The sequence below is a fragment of the Larus michahellis genome, chromosome 6 (genome assembly GCF_964199755.1).
Source record: "Larus michahellis chromosome 6, bLarMic1.1, whole genome shotgun sequence".
Lineage (NCBI taxonomy): Eukaryota > Metazoa > Chordata > Aves > Charadriiformes > Laridae > Larus > Larus michahellis.
Window position 1 is genome coordinate 15,395,786 of NC_133901.1, and position 22,494 is coordinate 15,418,279.

General features: G+C 46.2%; 1 protein-coding gene across 1 annotated transcript in view; it reads right to left on the bottom strand.

The window, feature by feature from the left end:
• Nucleotides 1-22,494, bottom strand: part of ATG4B (autophagy related 4B cysteine peptidase) — a 23,342-nt gene continuing 848 nt past the window's right edge. The window contains exons 2-13 of the mRNA XM_074590300.1: nucleotides 17,453-17,551; nucleotides 16,861-16,932; nucleotides 14,679-14,777; nucleotides 12,971-13,072; nucleotides 11,944-12,016; nucleotides 10,800-10,879; nucleotides 7,390-7,586; nucleotides 6,296-6,374; nucleotides 5,418-5,563; nucleotides 4,670-4,726; nucleotides 4,285-4,378; nucleotides 1-1,841 (exon numbers count right to left, since the gene is read on the bottom strand). Of these exons, the coding sequence (XP_074446401.1) occupies nucleotides 1,768-1,841; nucleotides 4,285-4,378; nucleotides 4,670-4,726; nucleotides 5,418-5,563; nucleotides 6,296-6,374; nucleotides 7,390-7,586; nucleotides 10,800-10,879; nucleotides 11,944-12,016; nucleotides 12,971-13,072; nucleotides 14,679-14,777; nucleotides 16,861-16,932; nucleotides 17,453-17,551 (1,172 nt within the window). The 3' untranslated portion in view covers nucleotides 1-1,767. The remainder of the gene's footprint in view (nucleotides 1,842-4,284; nucleotides 4,379-4,669; nucleotides 4,727-5,417; nucleotides 5,564-6,295; nucleotides 6,375-7,389; nucleotides 7,587-10,799; nucleotides 10,880-11,943; nucleotides 12,017-12,970; nucleotides 13,073-14,678; nucleotides 14,778-16,860; nucleotides 16,933-17,452; nucleotides 17,552-22,494) is intronic.

Sequence of the window (22,494 nt, forward strand, 5' to 3'; positions counted from 1 at the left end):
AAGGTTTTAGATCTGTTTATTCAGATACAAATTGAAAGCAGATGAATGGAGCACAGCCCCACTTCCTCTGCTGCCTCTTCCCCTAACTACAAGGGAGAAGAGGAGAAGCAGGCAGAAAGCAGCAAATAATAATTTAGTGACAGAAGCACTGTGGTTCCCAGTTCAAACCTCTGCTTTTGGATAGCCTAGGGACAGTTAGAGCATCAGTAGGTCAGTCACGGGGGAAATAGGTCATTTCTAGCCAGCTGTCACCGTCCTTGGGCATAAAAGCATCAACTGACAGGTTCCAATCCTAAATGTACAAAACAAAGCCTTGTAAACAGGTTTGCAATCTGCAGCATGCACTAAGGAAACTACTTCAGCAACTACTATTGCAGTTTGCATTAAGACCTTTCTCTGAATTCTGTGTGCAGAAGGGCCCTAGGCAGAGCTATCATCTTAAAGTAGCTAAAATTTCCAGTATAATTGGACCTTCTCAAGGCATTCTCTCTTCACTGCCCTCTTGGGGATGATCACACAAAATGGGTTTCTCTGGGTTAGCTCCTACGGTGCCTTTGTGCATACTCTGCAGGGAGAGGGAGCTGGCAGAGGACAAAAGGAAAAAGGAAAGGTGCTGACAGCTGGGAAGCCTACTTGGCCTTCAGGCACCTTTTCTGATTTGGAAAGGGAATGTCTAACAGGAGTAATTGGAGAAACTGCAGAACAACCCACTGAGAATACCTTGAAGACTTTTATAGCTCACGTTTTTGGTACCAACAGGATTAATTCCCTAGCTGCTATGCCAGCACACGGGCCCAGGAACAAGAAGGCACACGACTGGCAGATCTCAGCTGTCCTGTTTTGCCTCTCCCAGCTGTGGACTTCTTTTTTTTTTCCCCAGGGCTGTGGAATCCAATTCTCTGCTTGAAGCAGCTTTCCTGAAGATAACTTGCTGTAGGGGTTAATCTGTTGTAGAAGCACAATGCTTTATCGACTCACCGAGCAAGAACACACACATTTTCTATTCTTCCATTCTTTCTGCTGTTATGTAAACCGAGATTGAGACATTCCTCCCCAGCGTCATGGGTCTGCTCCACTTTCCCAGCGAGCATTTTGCTTACTGAATTACCAGTCACTTTTAAGTTCCCTCAACTCTCTTTTCATAGGATGTGAGCAGGAGAGGGGTACTGCACCTGCGAGGATGTGCTGTGTACTGCAAAGCATAAACAGGAGTTGTATGGTAGGAAGCCCGGCCACCTGCGCTCCCGGGGCTTCACAGCTGTCTCGTTGGGACTCATCTGCTGTTCATTTGCTTTGTGAGCTGCAGTCCAAGTTGGCCAGTGATAAGAGAAGCTGCTAAAGGAATTAACTGTACATTTCACCTGCTAAATGACGGGTGGCTCTATTTAAGCTTCAGAGGGGAGTCCCCATGTAAGGATTTAGCGCTCTAACGATTTCTATGCCTCCCCCAGAAGGCCAACTGACCTGCTGATGTAACAGATAGGCTTTGAACTCCTAAGCACCACTGCATCCACTTCCAGCAACTGTTTTCTGCTGAGAAATTCCGACTCCAGCCAGTAAGGCTGTTAACACCCACTTGGTTCTTCATCCCAACGCAGACAATGCGCGCTCCGCTCAGAGGCTGCACAGAATGCCAGGATGGACAAGAGGCGGGGATGGCAGCAAGCACCTATGAAAACCGGTAGCCCCAGGCTCTCGAAGGAGCTTCCCTCCCCCCCTTCTCCCCACACATAACACAAATTTGCAGAGTCAGTTTCTTATTTGTTTTCAAAGGGATAGGATTTCGAAGTCTTCATCTTCCGAGTCAAAGAACCTTTCCAATCTGTCGGCATCGGAGGAGTCTGCAAGAGAAAGAGAAAGCATGACCTCCGTGGGACGTACTGACTGCTCAGTGTCAGTGAGACCAGCAGCTGGAGGGCAGCAGAACCAGAGTGTCATGGGCCCATAATTTCCAAGATACTCCGTGACACACCTGAGTGAAGGCTCTGAGAAGGGATGAGAAGTAGCACACAGCAGTAGCACAGAAAATGCACTGGAGACAATTAATACGGTGCGCAGAAGGTGCATCACGTTTCACAGACCCCGAACACAGCCCTGGTGCAGAGCAATTCTGTGCTGCGACGTGTTTTGTATGACCTTCCTGGGCTGCAGCTCTGTATTAGCAGAAGACAGTTCTGCTTCAAGAGGCCCAAAATAGGAGAACTGACCGAGGTCTGGGCTAATATCCGTGAAGATTTCTGGCCCAATTAAGCAACACAGGAACATTCCCCCCGCTGTGTATTAGAGACTTGTTTTCTGCTATAGTTGCCTTTGATCCAACGACTGGGGAACGTAATGACACAACATGCACTCTCCCAAAACCAATTAGTACAGTCCCATTTTGTGAGGAAAGATAATGTACTTGATCCCTCCTGTCCATCCTTCCAACTCTGTGATGAGGAGGGAGCACATACCTAAAGGGGAAGCAACTTTACCACAGGGGAAATTCAGGTGAGAACGTATGGGCAAACTGGGGAAGTAAAGGAGAAACCTACATTATCTCAGGCTTCAAGAAAGCATACACTGGACTCGGCAGAGCAGCCAGCCAGAAGCTAAACAGCGATAACTGACGGCTGGGGACAGAGGAGAAGCACATGGACACAAGGCTGCAGGGCCCCCTGAACATTTTGTGACAAGCTTTTAATTCCATAGTAGTGCGTGCAAATGCCTAGTGTCACTGTTCTCGATCAAACCGCAGTGCCCATGGGTCCTGGCAGCACAACTTCCAGAGGTGCTCCTCAGAGGAGCAGCCCCCTTCACTTCCGTAACACAGCAGAGAACCCAACTCCCTGAGGAAAACTGAAAACGAGAGGCTGGACATTGATAAGAGTCTGATTAATCCTTCTTGTGAGGGGTAGGACTGTAAGAGAAACAGAACAGCCACAGCAGATGGGAGAGGCTCTGCAATCTAGGGAAGAGGGAGAAGAACAAGTAGCGCACTACAAAAACATTTTTAAGAGTAAGAAAGGTAGCACTTAGGGACAATTTAATACAGGCCAAGATCAACTGACAGTTTAAGGTAGTCGAGCATTCTTACAGAAAAGGGCAGTGAGATAAGGAAGTCTTTGAAAGCTGATGCTAAGGGAGAGAGAAAGAGATAGCAAGGAAGCACAGGGTGCAGGGCGCAAGTGACGGGACATAGTCCAATGCCTGGCAACAGGATAAGTTTGTCCACGCGTATTCACTCCTCTTGGCAGAAGCTGTCAATGGCTCTTTATCTCCTGCAATGTTTCTGCACATTATTAACGTGATAAGCAGAGCCTGACAGCCAAGATACCGCCCAGCACTTGTTCCTTTTTGCATTGGTAGTGGCATATGCACAGAGAAGGAGTGCCTTACACTGGAACCAAGTTCGAACAGCACTGTCCTTGACCATTTTCATTACCCAGAAACTCAGTTTTCAACCTTTTCAATGGACCCTTTTGATTCCTCCAAGCATCCTTTTACAAGTCATAGATTCACATTGCTGTGATGGCCCACAAACTGGAGTTTCTTCCTCTCAGTCACCACCACCAATCACAGACTCATTCTAAAAAATCATCCTGAGATCACAGAATGTGTTGGGTTGGAAGGGACCTTTAAAGTTCATCTAGTCCAACCCCCCTGCAGTAAGCAGGGACATCTCCAACTAGATCAGGTTGCTCAGAGCCTCATCAAGCCTGGCCTTGAATGTCTCCAGGGATGGGGCCTCCACCACCTCTCTGGGCAACCCGGGCCAGTGTCTCACCACCCTCAGTGTAAAGAACTTCTTCCTAATGTCTCATCTAAACCTGCCCTGCTCTAGTTTAAAACCATTGCCCCTCGTCCTGTCGCTACATGCCCTTGCAAACAGCCCCTCCCCAGCTTTCTTGTAGGCCCCCTTCAGGTACTGGAAGGCCGCTGTAAGGCCTCCCCGGAGCCTTCTCTTCTCCAGGCTGAACAACCCCAACTCTCCCAGTCTGTCCTCACAGCAGAGTGGCTCCAGCCCTCTGATCATCTTTGTGGCCCTCCTCTGGACCCACTGCAACAGGTCCATGTCCTTCTTGTGCTGACGGCTCCAGAGCTGGACGCAGTACTCTGTGTTATGGGATCTGTGAACCACTAGTCGAAAGCCAAAGAACTAGATCAATTGCCCTAAGAGCTCCACATCAAACTGCTGGGGAAAAACGAACATACTAGAAGTCACTGTGCAATTCCACACCATTTCTAGAAAACCAAAGGGACCGGCTCACCCGTTAGCTCTGCCTCCTCCCTGCATGGCCTCACCTGGTGTAAGATTGAGGACATCCGGGTTGGAGAAATGCGACGGCTGGCGTTCGACCAGTTCGAACATCGGCAGCGCTCCTCTTACCAGGGACAGCTGTGGAGCAAGAGTAGAGCCGTGAGAACCAACAACTCTGTACTCATGGTGCTCTGGGTCTTTAAGGGGTGATAACGATCTGTTGAGACTTCATTGCAGTTGAAAAAATGTTTCTCAAATCTTTGACTCGCATCATCAGCAGAATTGCGGAGCTATGCTCTTTTTGGTTTTTTAATAAACTACTTTCATATGCTTTAAAATGAGATCAGGCTGCAGAGAACGTGCTCTCTGTGCAGCAGTTTGAAACAAGACAATACCCTATATTCCTTTCCTGGTGATATAAACACAAACCTTTTTGATTTGCTGGCACCAATCGTTAAAGTCCTCCTCCGTGTTGCAGAAAAAGCCCTGTAAAAAAAGAACTTCTCTTTATGTATTGTAGATTGATCATTTCAGTCTTAAAGCCTTGTATTAATACCAAGCAACAGGACCAGGACTGCGAGCAGTTACACCGCCTAACTGCCTTGCTTTTAAACTGTGTCTTACGCTGCCCTGTTAAACTGAACGCTCCCCATATGTTTGATGTGACCAGACCATCCAAGCGCTGGAAGCATCAATGTAATCGTCTGCTCTACTGCAGAAGGAAAACTGGGCAGAAACCAACCCACATGGAAACAAAGGGCAGGCATCTCAGGCACAACAGAAAACAAGCCACACCGAATCATGCTGTGGATTTGGGAATGGATTCAGATCTGCTCATCAGAAGGCAGGACTCAAAACCCAAGCTAAACCTGAGAGAAGAACGGTGCCCCATGAAGAATGGAATTTAATTGCCATGCATGGCAGATTTCCCTGTACCAAATCGCTTCCTGCACCAAATCGCTTTGGTGCCTGTACCAAATTGCTTCCTGCACGAGGAGCTTCTGTACGAACATTACTGAAACCCACGGCAGCACCTGCCCAGAGCACAGCATGCCCGTAGAGTACCCAACCCATCACCACTGCCCTTGCCCGTTCCCCAGGGAAAAGGAGAGCTGTGAAACAGAGGGCCCACAACACCGCTCCTTCGGGTGATCAGCAACAAGCAGCAGGAACGCACCACCGCAATGGAGGGGTCGAGCTCGGCAATGCTCATTCTGCAGGGCGGGTGCTGGCAGTGGAAGCTTTCATCGGGGAGACAGCCGCTGTCATTGGGCTCCACTGCAGGCTGCGTAGTGTGGGGATCCAGGTAAATGAGTTCCTCACCTGGACAGACAGGCAAGGAGACATGAACAGGAAGAACTGTTCCAAAAAGCTGGCCTTCTCATAAGCAAAGGGTGAGATACAAAGAGGAGGAAGGGCAATGACAGAGCCAACTCTCGTAACCCCACAGAAGAACCCACGTTCTAGGGACAACTTGTTTTCAGTCACTTCCCCAAATGCTTCTCATCCAGGCAAAGAGCCAGCTGCCAGCAGAACCACGGTGCCCGCTCCACAGCAACAGCCTGGGCACAGGCACTATTTGGATACTGTTCCTGCACATGCCTTCCAGGGTCCCATGTAAGCTCAAGTCTGCCCCAGAAATCCAGAGCACAACCAGATTAAGGTCTCAGGCAGAGAGACAAAAATCACAGGGAAGGAGGAGAGTAAACAGACAACAGTTTGTAGAATTTCAGGAAGGGGACAACTAAAGCCCCTGAAGGGAAGTCAGCTCTGAGCCTTGGAGAAGGCCTCTATGTACACCTCTTTAGAGATTTAGGATTTAGACAGGATTTAGCGTTACGCAGTGGAAGTTCACAGCCTGTACCACAGCCACCATTCAAAGCTACACCATTCGGGTCCTCACAAAGATATTCACAGCAGCCTTCCACACTTCCAGCAGGAAAGAGGAACCCTGCAGCACGCACCACAGACCAAAGTGGAGAGCTGTACCGCTCCACAAGCATTTTTTAGCTGGGGGGGAGATGCTTGGAAAGTCTTTGCACTCTGGGCACTCACCTACATAGCCAATGAAGTAGTGAGCACTGTTTGGTTTCCCTCCGATCACTCCCAGGGACTGGGGCATCATGAAGCAGTGCTGGAAAAGCAATACAGAAAACACACAGCTGACAGACAGTGAGACAGCAGGTGGCAACAAAGGCAAACATCCAAAAATGCAGTGGGAAAGAAAGATGGGGACACTGAAAATCAGCAGAAACAGCCATTTCTGGAGAGAAGCTCCACCAGGAAGGCTGAGGGCTGCAACACAAGGCTTTCAAGTAACACAAAAGCAGCTCAAAAACACCTTTAACTGCTGACAGGAACAGACAGATGGACCAAAGAGAAGCAGCAGCACTACTCCAGGACTCAGTCCAGGCAAGTCCTGGCTCTGCTGCAGTCAGCGGCAAGATACTGTGGAACTGTCATCAGGTTGCAACAGTGCTCTTAGGAGGGAACGATCATTCAGGAAATAGTTTAAGTTCCTTATCCAGCTGCAGTATCCAGGCACCATCTACTGAGTTCAGGGCAAGTAACCTCGCATGAATCTGGAGCTCTTACCCATGCAGCTCAGAGCTTGCTAGCTTTAGTACACAAGACAATGTGCACCCTGTCTTGTGCGTGTACTCTGCACACCCTAAATTCAGCAGCCTCCTGATACTCCACACTGCAGCCGTCAGCCAAATTCTAGGCTCAGTCTGCAGTATAAGCTCCAGCATCAGAGCCACAGGGAGTTTGCAGCACTACGTTCATTAACGCTCAGGCTGCCACCAAGCCCAGTACAGTTGTGCTGAACAAATATTTCAGCAGGTTGGTACCATCTAAACACAAAGAGGGACTGAGATTAAGTTGTGAAGTAAGATCCTCAAAAAAAGAAACCCCGAACACCAAAAAACCACAACCCCCCAAAAGCCCCACAGATTTTCCTGACTAAAACCTGCAAGAACCCATATCCTGACCTCTGACAAGGATTGTCTCTAATCACATTTTTCTTTTGAAAATAGGACAATTATTTCTGACTATTTTTACCCCAAAATGAAATTCCAGAAATGACTTCATTCTCATCAGGGTCCTTAAGCATCAGAACACCAAGAATTCAGCTCCACGTCCCCTACCTTTAGTGTCTCAATATAGGCTTCATTGATCTCTGTGAGCCCAAGGCGGAGAGGTATCAGCAGCACCAATGGTTTCCACAGTGAGAGCCTATCTCTAACCCCCGCTTCCTCTGGGTACCCGTTATAGAGTACGTCTGACTCCACAGCAGGGCATGCTGCAGCTCCAGCACACGGGAAGTTGGACTGGCACAACCGCCCTACAGAAAGGGAACATGAGCAGAAAGCATCAGAAATAACCTCTGTTTCTAGACCTTGAGTGATTCTATTCGAGCTCTGATTAACAATTGCTATTTAGTAAATGCCTACAACACTTTAAAAAACAAAAGAAAAGCGTAACGAAGTCCAGTGCTGGGGTCATGCGATGTACGTACTCCCTGCAGGGCTTCTGGTAGGGCTCAGCATTTCATCTAAGCCGACATCAAGATTATGCCAAAGCATGCTGTACTCACAGCCACCATCTGGTGGGCTGTTAAAATGCAAATTCTTCCAGCGGTTGAGCAGCTAAGCAACAACCTGTGCCAACAAGGTTGAACGAGTTGATTAGGAGGTCAGGCAAGAGTCCTGACTTCAGAGAGCATGTAGGCAGAAAAAGAAAAATCTGGAGTACTCCAGAGGAGTTAATGGAGGAGATGAAGACAGTTGAACCAAATGAGGAAAGCATTATGGCTTAACACAGGAAATATTCACCTGTAATTGGCGCTGTAACAAGATACAAACATAGCATCTAGAGCAGTTGTAGTTTTCCTGAAGTTCACTACAGCCTTCAGAAATTTTATTGGGGATCATTCAGAAGCTACTTTAGAGACCTGAAGCAGGATGATCATTAAACTCTACAATTTCAGCATGAGCTTTTGCCTGTAAGATATGGGGCAGTAAAGCTCCTCGGGGCATACGCGTGACATGAGCGCTATGCATCCTCATTCTACAGGTCTGACAAACACACAGCCAGGCTGTAACGCAACCAGGTCATGTAAATTCTGGTACAGAAACATCTCCAAGCCTACCTGTCTCACTGGCCAATTTCATTACTTACTGGGTGTGTGAAGAAAAAACCCAAACCCCAAAGAAACCCACAGCACTTTAATCATAAAGCCAAGACAATTAGACAAAATGCCAGAGGCTAATTTAATTAATTCCTGGCCTCAGCTGAATGCCAGGACACTCTAGCAGGTAGGACATGATGTAAACACCTTCATCACCAGCAATTTCAACAGGGTGTATACTCACTACTAAGAGCTTCAAACCCAGCTGAACCAGGAGAATGTTACACCCAAGGGAGAACAAACAGGACTTTGTTCTAAAGCCTCAGTATGAGAGACAACCTGCGCTGAAGAGTTTGCAGGTGATCCCTACGCCGTCCCTCAAGGAGAAGGTGTATGAGTGCATCTCTCATGCCCAGACATATTACAGTGACCGGAGGTCTTGAGACAATTGAAAGTCATTATTCATAGTGATTTATCCTCTTGGAACAGTCAAGATCATGGCTTTTTTTGTTGGCAGTAGCTTGCCTGTTCCGATGATCTGAAATCAGCTGCCAAGCCAGCGCTGTTGCTGCACGGGGTGTCTCTGCAGGTTTCCTCATCGGGCAAAGCAAGTGGCAGTCCCGCGCTGCAGTATGAACAGGTTTAACCCCGGTTTAAGCAGTGGGGAGCTTGGCAGAGACTAAACTCAGCCAGCCTCTTTGGCAGGCTTTGCAGCACTGTGGTGTCACAGCACAGCGGAACCTGCCTAAAGCTTCCCAGCTGGATCCAAACCATTTACTGCAAATATACTCCAACAGATCTGACACAACATCTCTCCTGCTGCGGCTGCTGTCAGGTACTGGCTTTACTGTCTTGGTTTCTCAACACCTTTCTGATGCACAGGATTCTCCAACACACAGCTAAGAGCCCCTTTCTCGTACAACAAACTGACTCAGAAGGGATAAAGATAGATGTTTTCTTCACTGCTGTAGCGAAAGGTATTTCCTACGCACCTTAGGCTGAACACTGACCAAACTTAACAAATGTGTGAAACAGCGTTAACTTCTGAATGTTTCACTATCGACACATGTTTGGGGCACAAGATATATAACGCATATCTACAGACATATAACACATGCGTCCCACTCATACAGTGACTTTCCGGCCCTGAACGGGCACATCATGATTCACATTTGAGGAAAATAAGCAAACATCCCACACGCACCTCACAAGCTGTACGGACACATTGCTTGAAGCAGTGTCAGTGCTGAACACGAGCCACACGGACAAGAGCCTGCAACGTATCCAAGCCTTGCAGTCAGCATGCTTCAGTTCTAGAAATAACATTTGCAGGCTAAAGATGAGAGATAAATCTAATTTCTGTCCTCACGCTGGCCCTTGTTTAAGCCAAGGGCATCTGCATATACCTTTACAAGACTATGTGTACCTAAGGTTAGACAGGCACTTCTCAATCAGATCCCACGTTTCTCAGCCTCTCAATTGAGACCACCTGATAAGAGATGTGACTTTGTAAAGTGACTGTCCTGCACTCTAGGGACAAATCGTCTGTTAATTGATTTTTGGCTCCGCGGCAGCCAAAGCCAGCCTAAATGGTGCCTGCCACAACCTCATCAGTAACCTTGCACCAGCTCCAGCGCTCACTGGACTGTTCTACGTGCTGTTTCAGAACACTAACCTGGCAGAAAACACTGCGTGGGTTTGTGCTGTGTAAGCACACTGCCTCACGAGTTAGTCTAAAGCAAGCGAGGGGAAGGCTTGTGTGGCCAGGACCAGGCAGGACTGCAGCAACCAGCAACGCAGGCGTTCAGCTTTGGTTACCGCAGCCTGAGCAAGCATGCTAGGGATGAGCAAGCAAGCAAGCATTGCGCAGCTGCTCAGCCTCCAGAGCCATCCTGTTGACAGGATGCACCGAAAAAAAAAAAAAAAAAAAACCAGAAAGAAAAAAAAGAAAAGAAATAACCAGTGAGCACTCCTTAAAATATGAGATTCCCTTCTTCTCTCCGCCTCCCCTGCCAATTTTGTTCATTTTCCTCTTCAGCAATCTGTTCTAGTTTTCTTATTCTGCCTAATAGCAGAGACATTCCTACCCCATTACGTGAGAGAGGAAGCAGCCATTTACTGCTCGCTACCTGTGGCCAGAAACAAGTTTGACACTACCTTCCAAGCAGCTCCCACCTACTGGCTGAAGGTCAGCAGACCTCCTCTCCAGATCCAGAGGCCACAGTGCCAAGTCAGAGGCTTTATCAGATGAAGCCAAAGTCAAACAAGGGACTTCCTTGCCCTAGAACAGCAATTCTCGTCTGGTTTTAGCATGCTGGGACACAGCTTTAATACAGAACATTTACTTCATGCTTGTTGTGTTGTACTAGCACTCTGGCTTCTTGCTGCCAGAGGATATGCCACATTCTACCTCCAGGTGATACTTACGGATTTCTTCCATCACTACTGTGTTGTCCATGGCTATATGGACTGCCAGTGAACTCCATGTATCAAAAGTCGCAAGTTTTCTATAGGAAAATTAAAAAAACAAAAAGTAAGCAAGGATTAGTTACAAGACAAAGATGGTGGTGTACTGAAGAGGAGGAACTGGATTACGAAAGAGATTGGCTTTCATCAATTGTGCTGTAAAGTACGTTTTTATACAAGTATCAGAGTTGTAGATTCTGTTGCCACCGGTTATTATGGCCAGGTTGCAAATGGGACCACACCTGGGAATTTGTCCCTCAGCAGCTACTAAGTACAAGAGCCCTGATAGAATCTCCAACTCAAATCCCATAGCTTCTGGTTACCAGAAAGTGAGACAGCACAAAAAAATTGATAATAATAAATGAAAAAAAATAAATATCACTTTTATTTTCCCTACAGTGTCTCCTGATCGCCTATACCAGATCCGGGGCTAATTCAGCATACAGTATGACCTGGGAATTGCTTTCAGGCAATCCCAGGCTATTCTAGGGAGATCCTTGCTCACCGAATCAAAGTGAGGAAAGAATGGCAACAGGAGGGAGAATGTTTCTCAAAACACAGCGTGTCCCAATTATTAAAGGCAGACCATGCTCCAGCATCGCTCTGATCCTCTGCCCAGGAACCCAGACAGCAAATATTAATGCTTTCATGCTAACGCATTAGTGACTTGATGGCTCGCTGGCAGCTTTTTGATAACAATGACACTGTTGTCAGGTCAGCAGAGGCAACTCTGAGGCTAGCAGAGATCCAAACTACAGCAACCATCATCCGCTCTGACCCTTGCTTCTGGTCTGCTGCAGAGTATTGCACTCGGTTCTAGCGGCAAGCACATTACTTGTGGGATGTGGAGAGAGATTTTTGGGGGTTGTCCTCAACTTGTAGCCTGTCTCCTCTCATGTCTTGCCAGCATCTGAATAACATAAGGGCTCGTTTCAAGCTCCTGCCCAAGCAGGTTGATAAGGTCAAGCAGGTTGCCTGCTAAAAGTGTTAAAACATACAGTTGCACTTCAGTCAATGGGCAGAAACCTGTAAGCTACGAGGTACTGCAAGCAAAATGACCCCGCTGCGGGGTTCAAAAGACATAAAGGAAAAACACAGCACTTACTTGAGCACTTGTGCGACTGTGTTTGGTCCGTACCACTGACCTATGGATTTTCCCTCTCCAACTCCCATCTGGGCTGCATCACAAGAAAAAAACCAAAATAATTTAGCGAATATTTTCACCTACGCCGTGTCCCTTCCTAATCAGAGTTTGTATTTAATAAGGAAGAAATCTCACTTGGAAACACTTTTGAGTCAGCAGAATCTACCCTTTCATGGGTATCTTAGTGTAGATGGACGAGAGAAGCATATCCTCAAGGCCTGTTAAGCAAATCCTTATCCTTTCCCCCAAAGGCAATAACACAGAAGTTCAAAAGGCAACTGCCTACAAAAGCTGTGGCTGCCCCATCTCTGGAGGTGTTCCAAGGCCAGTCTGGATGGGGCTTTGAGCAGCCTGGTCTAGTGGGAGGTGTCCCTGCCCATGGCAGGGGGGTTGGAACTAGATGATCTTTAAGGTTCCTTCCAGTCCAAACCATTCTATGATTCTATGAATGTTACCTCAGAAGAAATTTTACTTAAGAGCGTTTGATTACCAGGACCACCCCTGTAATCTGCAGTTCTGTTTGCTCAAGCTATAGGTGCCTTAACACCCCATAGGAAAAACTGGAACAGGCTGCTTCTCTTTTATTTGCCAGGGAAGTTTGTATCAAAGTGAGACCCTTCCTTAGTCCATTTGCTACTTCTCAGAATTTCTTCGCTCAATCATCTTCTCGTTTTACAAGGTCCTAGTGAGAACAGCAACAACGCGAGTTCCTCTCACCTTAGCTAGCTAGGTTACGGAAAGTGATGCTGAATATAACCTAGAGCATTAGGCAAACCTGACGGCCTTAATGGAGACAAGAAGAAAGATCCATCACAATCCATAATAAAGAGTGGTAGTTTTACATCACGTCAGAAAACAAGTATCACGTACTACCTGACACCTTCGTTGGGGTTTTTCTCTGGCTAAGCCAGTAAAACAAACACGGAGCGATGTTCTACATTCATTGAAAACCCAGAGTATCTCCACGCCTTTCAGCACTGACTCTTACCTATCTGGTGAATGGAGTAGTAGCTGTCTTTTTTGTCAATGAAGGCATTAAGAACATTGAAGTAATTATCCATCTGCCTCTTCCCTTTTATCCACCTCCAGTCTAAGAGAGAAGAGAATATATGAAATAAAACACAATATTTATTAGCAACTAGAGGCTGCAAGCTACAATTCTCTTCCATGTGCATCCATCAACTGACTCGATTTTCATGTTGCTATCTTATTACTAGGGATGTGAGGCATTCCCAACGCCAAAGGATTAATTTTAAAAGAAAACTAAGCAGTCTCAAAGCTGAGGTAAAGGAATATCACTCACAGAAAACGCCAACTGTACCTCTAGCCCACAGATGGGAAATAGTGTTACAATTTCTCATTGACTGGCACGAGCTACATATTCTGGGAAAAAACAGGTGACCTCTGTTGACAGTTATTAGTTGTTTAGCTTAAAGAAGTAAGTTTTAATCAGAATAACTTACTTAAGATTATAATATGATGTGATTTATGCTGTTTGCTTAGCCTTTAGGCCACAATAGAATTAATTTTCATTGTAATTTTTCTAGCAGCTGGTACAGTGCTGTGTTTAGTCTTTTAGTATAAGAAAAATGTTGATAACACACTGATATTTTAGTAGTGTTTTCCCCAAGTCTGGAACTTTTCAGTTCCCCATGTTCTGCCAGATAGCGCAGGTGCACAAGAAGCGTAAACCAGAACATAAGGAGGCTACAAGCCTCGGCAGAGACTGCAAATCAATGAGATAAGAGCAGTCAACAGCCAACCTGCCTGGACACAGAAGAAGAATCCAAGAAGGTTTTAGAAGACTCCAGACCAAAAATCACCACTGGACTATCAGACATGTGAACAGCACGTGAGGGGTGCGTGTAGAGATCCCAAGGGTGTAATTGCCCCTTTTTGGAGGCACCCTGCCTGGGCTGAGCTTGCTGCTGTACCTTTCAATTAAATTACTTATTTTTTTATAAAATCTGAAGCTTGGGACTCTGCTGTGGGAAGCCTAGGGTTGAGCCTGAAGCAGGAGGGAGCACACCCAAGAGTATGTGTGAGTGCGAGGAGTTGAAAGGGGCACCCATCAACTCACTGGGGTTGCCCGCTGCAAAGGGACCCTGGTGTGAGCAGTTAGAGACTCGGGTGACGTGTGCGCGACTCCTTGAACGGTGTGCAAATGCTGGGGCAGCAGCTTCTCCTCTGACAACCTCACTACAAAAATCATCCCCTACAAATTTGAAGGCCATCAACAACTGTCAAAAAACCACTCCACTATAGCTCCTTACAGACCAAGCATGGGCCAAGCACAAGAACAGAAGTATTTAGGGAGAGGAGACTACTCTCAGTAAGTGAGGGCTTTGTGACAAAACCGAACTATAAACAAGAATCAATCTAAGTTGTTTTAAACTTCAGTTATATAAAAAACCCTTAAAGAAAAATCTAGTATGCGGATTTAACCAGCATGTTACAGGGCTCTACTTCATTTTAAGGCTTGGACAACTGTATCTATGCAGAGTTGTAGACAGCGGGGAAAAACCTGCTGGTTTTCCAGTAGACTTTTCTCTCAACAGCCCTGGACTTGAGGAAACTGAAGAAAAAGACACAGAGCCCTCAGCAATTCCCAGCTGAGTTACGTGCTGCCCTTACAAGTACTGCACTTGTGGGAACACGTGGCGCTGGAAGTCAGTATGGGCTGTGCGCTGGTTTACCTCTTCCCAAATGCCTGCAAACCAAGGCCTGAGCAAAGATCATCTGGCCACACCGCAACATACAGCCCCAGCCAGTATCAGATGTGGGACCGGTTCCTCCTGTAAATGAGAACAGAAAATAAATATGTAATAAATAGTAAAACAGTACCAAGAGGGAGAAGAAATGAACGCGCTGTAAGCCTGCAGAGGTAGCAGGTTCACCCGAGAAGTCAGGCAGGGAATAAGGACTACCTTAGCTCACATACCCAAGGCTGAGGAACAAAAATGCAGTTATCAGTGTTTATTAAAAACAAACAAAGAAAGCCCTCTAAGACTGAATGAAAGGAGAAAAAAAAAAAACTTCAAACAGAAATCCAAACAATGCAAGCAGAAAGCAAGCTGAATTTCTCGGGAGCACGACAGCCCTTGAACCTAGTTGCAGGCTCCCAGCCCAATTCAGAGACACATTTCTACAGAGGTGCTTGTTACAGGTGACTCCTTGTAATCCTCATCCTAAGAAGGCAACTCATCATGTAAAACAAACCAGTCCCAAGGAATTCCCACATCATAAGCGGCTACCACTGGATGAGATTCCAGAGCGAACAACATAGTTAGGCCAAAAAAAAAATGCCAACAGTCAAAAAAAATCCACCCCAGCAACAAAAAAACCCACAACCTACATAAAATTGGAGAATAAGCTGGATATTAGCTCATGCTGGAAAGTCTGAGACAAAAGCCTCAAGGCTGGAAGTATTTCCCTGACAGAACTTGAAAAGGAAACTGCTGCTCCTCCACTGAAGCTCTGACTATTATTGCAAGCTTCATAGATAAAATATTTAGTGTGACCGGAGCAAGTGAGCTGTCTTACAAGCACGCAGTCAGCTGCGCCTTAGCACCACTGATAGAAGTAGTTTCTTTGTAATGCTGCTTTTTAATTTCAATCCCATGCAACTACTTTGCATGAAAAGCCCAGGGAGAAAAATCATCAAAGAGAACTATTTAATCACCTTCCGGATGGTCAGCAGCTATCTTCTATAATTTTGCCAGCAATTTATAACATATGCAACATCCAAAATTGGTACTGCTTTACAAAATTAGCATAAGACACTCCCCTTCCTTCTGTGCTTGCCCACTTAAATATTGTGAGCTCTTCAGAGGGTAAGTGGCCAACGATAAAAGGGATGACTGGGAAAAGAAAGACTGAAAAAGGAAAAGGTTTACTGTATGACATGCAAACTGTATCTATACTGTAAATGGGAAATGACTCAGAAAATGGGATTTCTTCCCGCCCCCACCCTCTAATAACTCGCGCAGAAACCCCAATCATAATTGTGAGCCATAGTTAAACACATGCTAACCCTTCAATTTCAAACGCATGTTTAAATATGGCTCACAAACGTGAATTTAAAGGGATTAAACTGCATCAAAGATGTCTCATAGCTTCTTAGGCAAAGGGTTTCCCAGTAGGGAAAGAACAGAACAAGCTAGAAGGACCAGCTACCAAGTCTCTTTTCCAAACCTGAGCCATTTTTCTCATCAACTGCCGGGGATGACATTGACAGCGAGGACATGGATGGGGCTTGGAATCCCATTTACCTGCTCTCAGATCTCTTCTGATATCCCTTCCAGTCAATACAGAAAACCACACCACAGAAGAGACCATGCAGAATATCTTAAGGAACCAAGACATCCTCCTTCGAGGAGGGAAATGTTCCCCATATTACAGTTCCTGTGTGTAACAGCCACTCCAGGCATTTAAAAAAAAAAACAACACACAAACAAACAAAACCCCCCACGTAGTCCAGAGCAGATGCAAAAAGGCAGTAATTTCTGTATCATATCTCTAGCTTTCATGTCTTTAATCCACCTCAAGCCCAAGACCATCATTAAATATTTCACGTTAGACTTATGTAGGACTTAATGAAGTACAAAAATCTTCTCATGTTGCTCAAAGAAAGGATACTTCTAGGTAGGCTTCCCAAACTCATTCTTGTGTCCTTTTTAAAGTCACTGTTATCCCTCATATCCAAGGGGATGAGGAATTCTCATTATCAGTCTATCCTATCAATTAAACGAAATGCATTTCAGATTCCTATAAGCGGAAATGAATTAACGTTATGCTTGTGGGGACTGTTTTATTAGGTAGAGATCACCAGATTATCTTCATTCCCAGGATACACTTAGACTCATCCACAGTACGTACCGATAGCAGGGAAGTTCTTTCTGTAGGTGAACCAAAGCCGAGAGGTCACATCCAACAGGATCTCTTCTTTCTCTGAAAATTTTTCAGTATCAAAAGGCACACATGTGAGGGTAGCACCAAACACAGCTAAATCCATCTCCCACCCACCTCCCCCAGTGACAACAGCAATCTGCTCCTCACTCGGTCTGTGTGCCCAGAGAGGCAAAATCTGGCTGAGGATCAGGGCAGTGCCGCTGTGCAGAAGAAACTTTCTTTTTTCCCCAAAAAATAGCTGCAATCAACCTAAGGAAATCATGGCCATAGGCAAATTATGAAGCAGTAAACCATTTTCCTGCCTTGTTCCCGAGCTATCCCCTTTCCTCAACCATCCTGGCCCCATGACACAAGTCACAATGATAATTTACTGCCCAAAAATATTCCAGAGCCCACAGAGATGGCCGGAGAGAGAGAAGCATGGCACTTGCAGTCTGCATGCTCTGCCAGCAAAGAGACACACACACTCTGCAGTTGCCTTGCTGCTCAGAAAGCAAAGCCCAAAACTAACGATGTCCTCTAGAGCATTAGAGCATGTTGCACCGTGCACGCAAAATACCTGTAAAAACACTGTATTTCCGGCCGAGGATCCAAACGGGTTCTTTGGTCTCAGGGAAGTCTTCATACTCGAACCTGAGAGTGTCATAGGTAAGAGTAGCTAGAAAGAGAAAGAAGAAATTACATACCTTTCGCAGCTTTTCCTTGGGTTTTAAAAAAATCATACAAAACTACAGAATCAGAGCTGCTCTGGGCCAGCACCTTGCACACCCAGAGCACCTGGCTCGAGCTGGCAAGACACGGTACGGCTGCCCCTGCGACCACCGACTCTGGAAGACACAGAGAGCTGACGCAGCCCTGGCTCACCCCCGGCTGCTCCACAAGCAGAGGAAGGCAGAGCTGTGCAGAGGTGTACCTTAGCTGTTCAGAGGCAAACCTTAGGTATATTTTACCGGTTCCCTTCACAGCATGGCATCCATCAGTGCCCAGATATCCACCTCCTCTTACAGGACTGCTACAGAACGACTCAGCAGCACAGGCTGCCCTTGGATCAGGGCAGCCTAAGCTTTCATGCAAGAGACACAGGCAATGAGGAGGGAAAAAAAAAGAAAAGAAAAAAAAAAAAAAAGGAGATTTGCATGAACCATGCTCCACTAGGTCTGTATTTGGAAATAAGGCACTTCAAAATGGTCTTGGAAGCCTGGAAATGAACCGTCTAATTTTGTAGCTGTGAACTCTTTAACAAAAATGCAAAGCAGAACTAAGCCAGACTTTTCTGCAACTCTTAAAGCTATTATTGAAAATCTCTCTCCCAGCAAATGCAATAAAATCTGCAGTAACACGACATGAGTTTAAAACAGGGCAACGGACTAAACGACCATAAGCTCCTCAGCCCCATTTTCTGTGAAAGCTACCACCCTCCACGGTGTACACCTCACTTTTGACTTCCCAGGAGTCACCTGCTGCTTTTCTCTGGTGCTGCCTACACAGCAGACCTCACCCTTCTCACACCTAGAAGACCTTCGTAGATGAGCTTTCCTCCCAATCGTTCCCTGCTTAGCTTTCCAAAGTGTCATCTGGAGCACCAGTAAATAATAACTTGGCCGATTTGCATCAATGATAGCTCTAGGAAGTCACCACAAGGTTCTGCTCCCCCTTCTTTCAGACATCTAGGATACTCCATGTTGTGCTGGGGCAAACAATCTACGCAAGACATTTTGGCCTCCTTTGGCCTTTTGCCCTGGGGCTCTCTAACCTGAAATTCCAATTCCAAATGTCGAACAAAATAAGTAAGTAGCAGCAGCAAGACACCACCCCCGAGACCAACTACTGTTTAAGCAGGAACCCTGGCAGAATAGGGATGAAAACAGGCTTCTAAATGAAATTTTCAATTCGACTCTGGTCCTAACCCTAGCCCAAAAGATTTAAAGCACGTTCCTCGTGCGAATTAGTCTATAGACTGTTTCAGGCACATTTACAATAGTGTGGGCCACTCATTTCCATCCTGTGATGTGACTTCTCAACAGCAAGCTAAAGCAAGGCAATTCTGCTTGCACAGAAAAGTACCAGCAAACTAATGCAGTCTTTTCCTTTAACAAACCTTAGCAGGGAAATTAAAAATTTCTTTACCGTATGCTAGCCAAACTTCACGAATCCCCAGCAGTCCACACCTTCTGCGTCTGTATTTAATAGCTTGGCTTACTTTTATCCCCTTCCTTGCTCAATGTTGGAGATTTCTTTCCAGGGAAGAAAGCAACGTGGTTTCTGCAGATATTTTCAAGTATGCACCACATTTGACTTTCTCCCTTAATTTTCAGAAGTTTCCCTTTGGGATGAGACATTACAAGTTTATTCTGATAGCTCAAAGGGAAGCTAGTAGGTTTTTTTTAATTCAGGGCATTACCAGAAACTATCTTAACATAAAACCTGAAGTTCTCAGGTTTTAAAGCTCCAAGGAATATTTCGTGGGTTTATTTTGTCAGTTCTTAAGCTTGCCATGCATCCAGCTCTCTGCCAAAGGAGCCTCAAATAGCTTAAATAAAATTACTGAAACAAGGATGCTACAGAGAAACTATCAAGCTATCCACCACCCCTCTTTCTCCTTCCTAGCAATGCTTCCTCGCCTTCTCAAATGTTACATCCTCTGTGGCTCCACGTTTCACAGGGCACCAGCTCCTCAGCAAGCACAGGATTTGCAACTGGCAGCTTCACGGCAAGGATCTGCTGGAGTCTTTCCCCTTCAATCAAAGGAAGGGGTCAGCAGGCGGGAGGGATTCCCAGGCTGCCCGCTGGACCAGCTGCGTATTCAGGGAATGCGGCACATGCAAACTGCATGTGCCATGACACTGCACATTCGCGAGGAGAGTCCCAGCCTTATGGTCCTGCAGCTGAATGCCTGACATCTGGGCTCCGCGCAAAGGTCCTGTAGGTTCAGCTGCGCGTCCGAAAAATGGGGTCAGACATTAGTGCGTATGTTGGTTTTATGGAAGAAAATACTTGCCACCATCTGAAAAGGCACAACCGTTAAAGGCAGAAGTTAAAGTTTCACCTTCGCAGGCAGGAAAATTCAAACGATCAATAATTTCATAATGGGAGCAACAAACTCCCCACAAGACTTGAAGCCACCAAGTGTTTCCTTTTCAAACATCTACCTTCCTGACACACTGGCACTTTTTCAAAACTGCATCCATTGTGCTATTGCCCAAGCGAGCTAAATATGAGCCAGTGGGATCCAAACAATTCAGGGAGGGGTACAAAAAGCGTCACAACTTGCCCAGGAGCCTTTCACTCCCTCTTAAAGGCAAAGGGTCTGGAAATAAATTAAACTGGAAATTCACCAAGCAGAAATCTTATCTGAAGATGCTCCCTTCGGAGCTGCAAAAGATCAGCAAATTTCTCAGGCAGCACTCCAAAACTTCACCTTCAAGAAGCCCTCAATCTATTTTAAATACTGACCTCTGAGCATCCAGGACAGCAGAGCAGCAGCCTCCGCAGAAAATCTGAGCACACATCACATACAACAGTTCAACTTCTTTCCATGCACAGCGGATTTACAGTTAAGAAGCCAAGAGTTTCAGCCCTGCAAAGCACACTCTCAGAAAGGCAGCCTCGCTTTCCAGGAGCCTTGGGCATGTGGTGAATGATGTGAGGTTAGCTGGATCTCTGCCCCATGGGCACACCTTCCACAGGGTCTGCCGTAGTGTCCCGCGCCACCTTCTCATCCCACACACTCCCTAGAAAGCTCTGATGGAAAAGACAAAGCTTTGTATGCGCCACTACAGAAAACATCTATATTATAGAACCTAGGTAAAGGTAATTCAAACTAAACCCGCATTAAATACCAGCATTAAGCCTGAGTGTTTGAATTCTCTTCCACTTCTGTACGTGTGGTTAGATTTGCTCAGTTATAAGATAACAGGCCACACCAGAAAAGCCTGCTTTGTATGAAGCGCAAGGAACCGACCCTTGACGCACCCAGCATGCGCCTGCGGTACCAGTGACTTTCAATACCAGCGTACTAAATGTGAGTACATGCAGGGTTACTGAAAAGCTCTATAGCATCATCTTGACATAGACCAAGAAAAACTGCCTCAATACACAGAATTAGGGTAAAGGGTGAAATCTTGCCTCTCTTCCTATATTCTTAAGCTGCCCAACAAAAAGTTGAGCTAAAAACATTAGCCCAACCTTTAATAAGCTCCCACATAAACAAACACAGAAGCGCAGCCAGGCATCACAGAGCAGACCCTGACCGGTGATGCCAGTTTGCAGACGTGCTGAAGGCAAGATACGTGCTCACGGCAAGTATGAAGTCCTTGACAGCCACTAACTTTACCTGCTTTACCAAAACCAAAGCCATGTGGTTTTCTATCAGCTTTGGTAAGCAAATAACAACAAGTCAAAACTTTGATGACTCGAACGGATGTATGGCATGTGATTTTCCCTGCCATTTGCACAGCAAAACAGCTGATTTTCGCTCCAGCATCAATCATCTTTCATTACAGTTTGCCTGAGCAGCTTAGATGTTTTGTTGAAAAACTTTATACAAAATACTGAAGCAGAGGTTTGGAGCATCATATGAAGGAAAACCAGGCTTTGCAATAACTCACTTCCCAAACTGCTTCTTGGGCTTCCCCCAGTCTCTAGAGAGGCCTCTCTCTCCGATACTGTAATGTTTCTCAGGGAGTGCCTGCAAGGGCTGAGACACATTTTCCCTGACTCCTTCAGCCTCCACAAAAGAATGAGAAATGCGACGGACAATCACCTCCCTCAGCTGACAGAGGGACATCACCCAGGGCAGAGCAGAAAGGAGGAAAGCTACTGGCTGTAGAATGTTTCAAAAGAGAGTCAAGAAGAGAAGGTAACTTCACTGTGTAGTAAAGCTCATTGCTGAAAAACGCCCAGAAAGCAGATAACCAAAAAACAGCCTAAAGCCTTATTTCTGGCCTTTGCAAAAGAAAGATTAAGTCTCTTCTTTCTCCTAAGCTCTTTCAAACAAAACAAAACCCGATTATCTAAGCAACAACAAGGAATTAAGAGACAGACGGGGAGGAAAGTCAGTCTACTGTAGAATGGTGCTTTTTCTTGGAGGCCCAGAGCAAACAGTTCAAAGTCTGCCCATCAGGCCCCTGACTGTCTCAGGAGCAGGGCTGGATGCCAAGGGGCTTGAGCTCTCATTGCTCCAAAGCCCAGAGAGCCCCCTCCTCTTTGCGTAGAGAAGATCCAGCCCTACTGTCTGTCACAGCGAGGTTCTCCTTCCCTTGATAAGCCTCATAACGCTTACAAAAAGGGAAAGCAAACATATCTCCCAGCTCAGGTTGTGTAAGTTCACGTGCTGGAATGCGTTTTGTTGCCAGGCACTAGAGACTGGATGCAACGATGTGCAAGGATGCACCAGGCAGAAAGTCGGGACGCTACCAACACTGATAACAGCAGCAGCTGCACCGAGAGGGCAAACAAGCCAAACAGCAGTCTGGAGGGACAGGAGCTACGGATTCCCCCCACAGACACACGCTCCCACAGCGCGGAGGAGGAACCCACACGGCACAGGAAGATGTTCGTTATTATGGAACAACACTTATCTCTGCAGAGGGTGGATGAAAG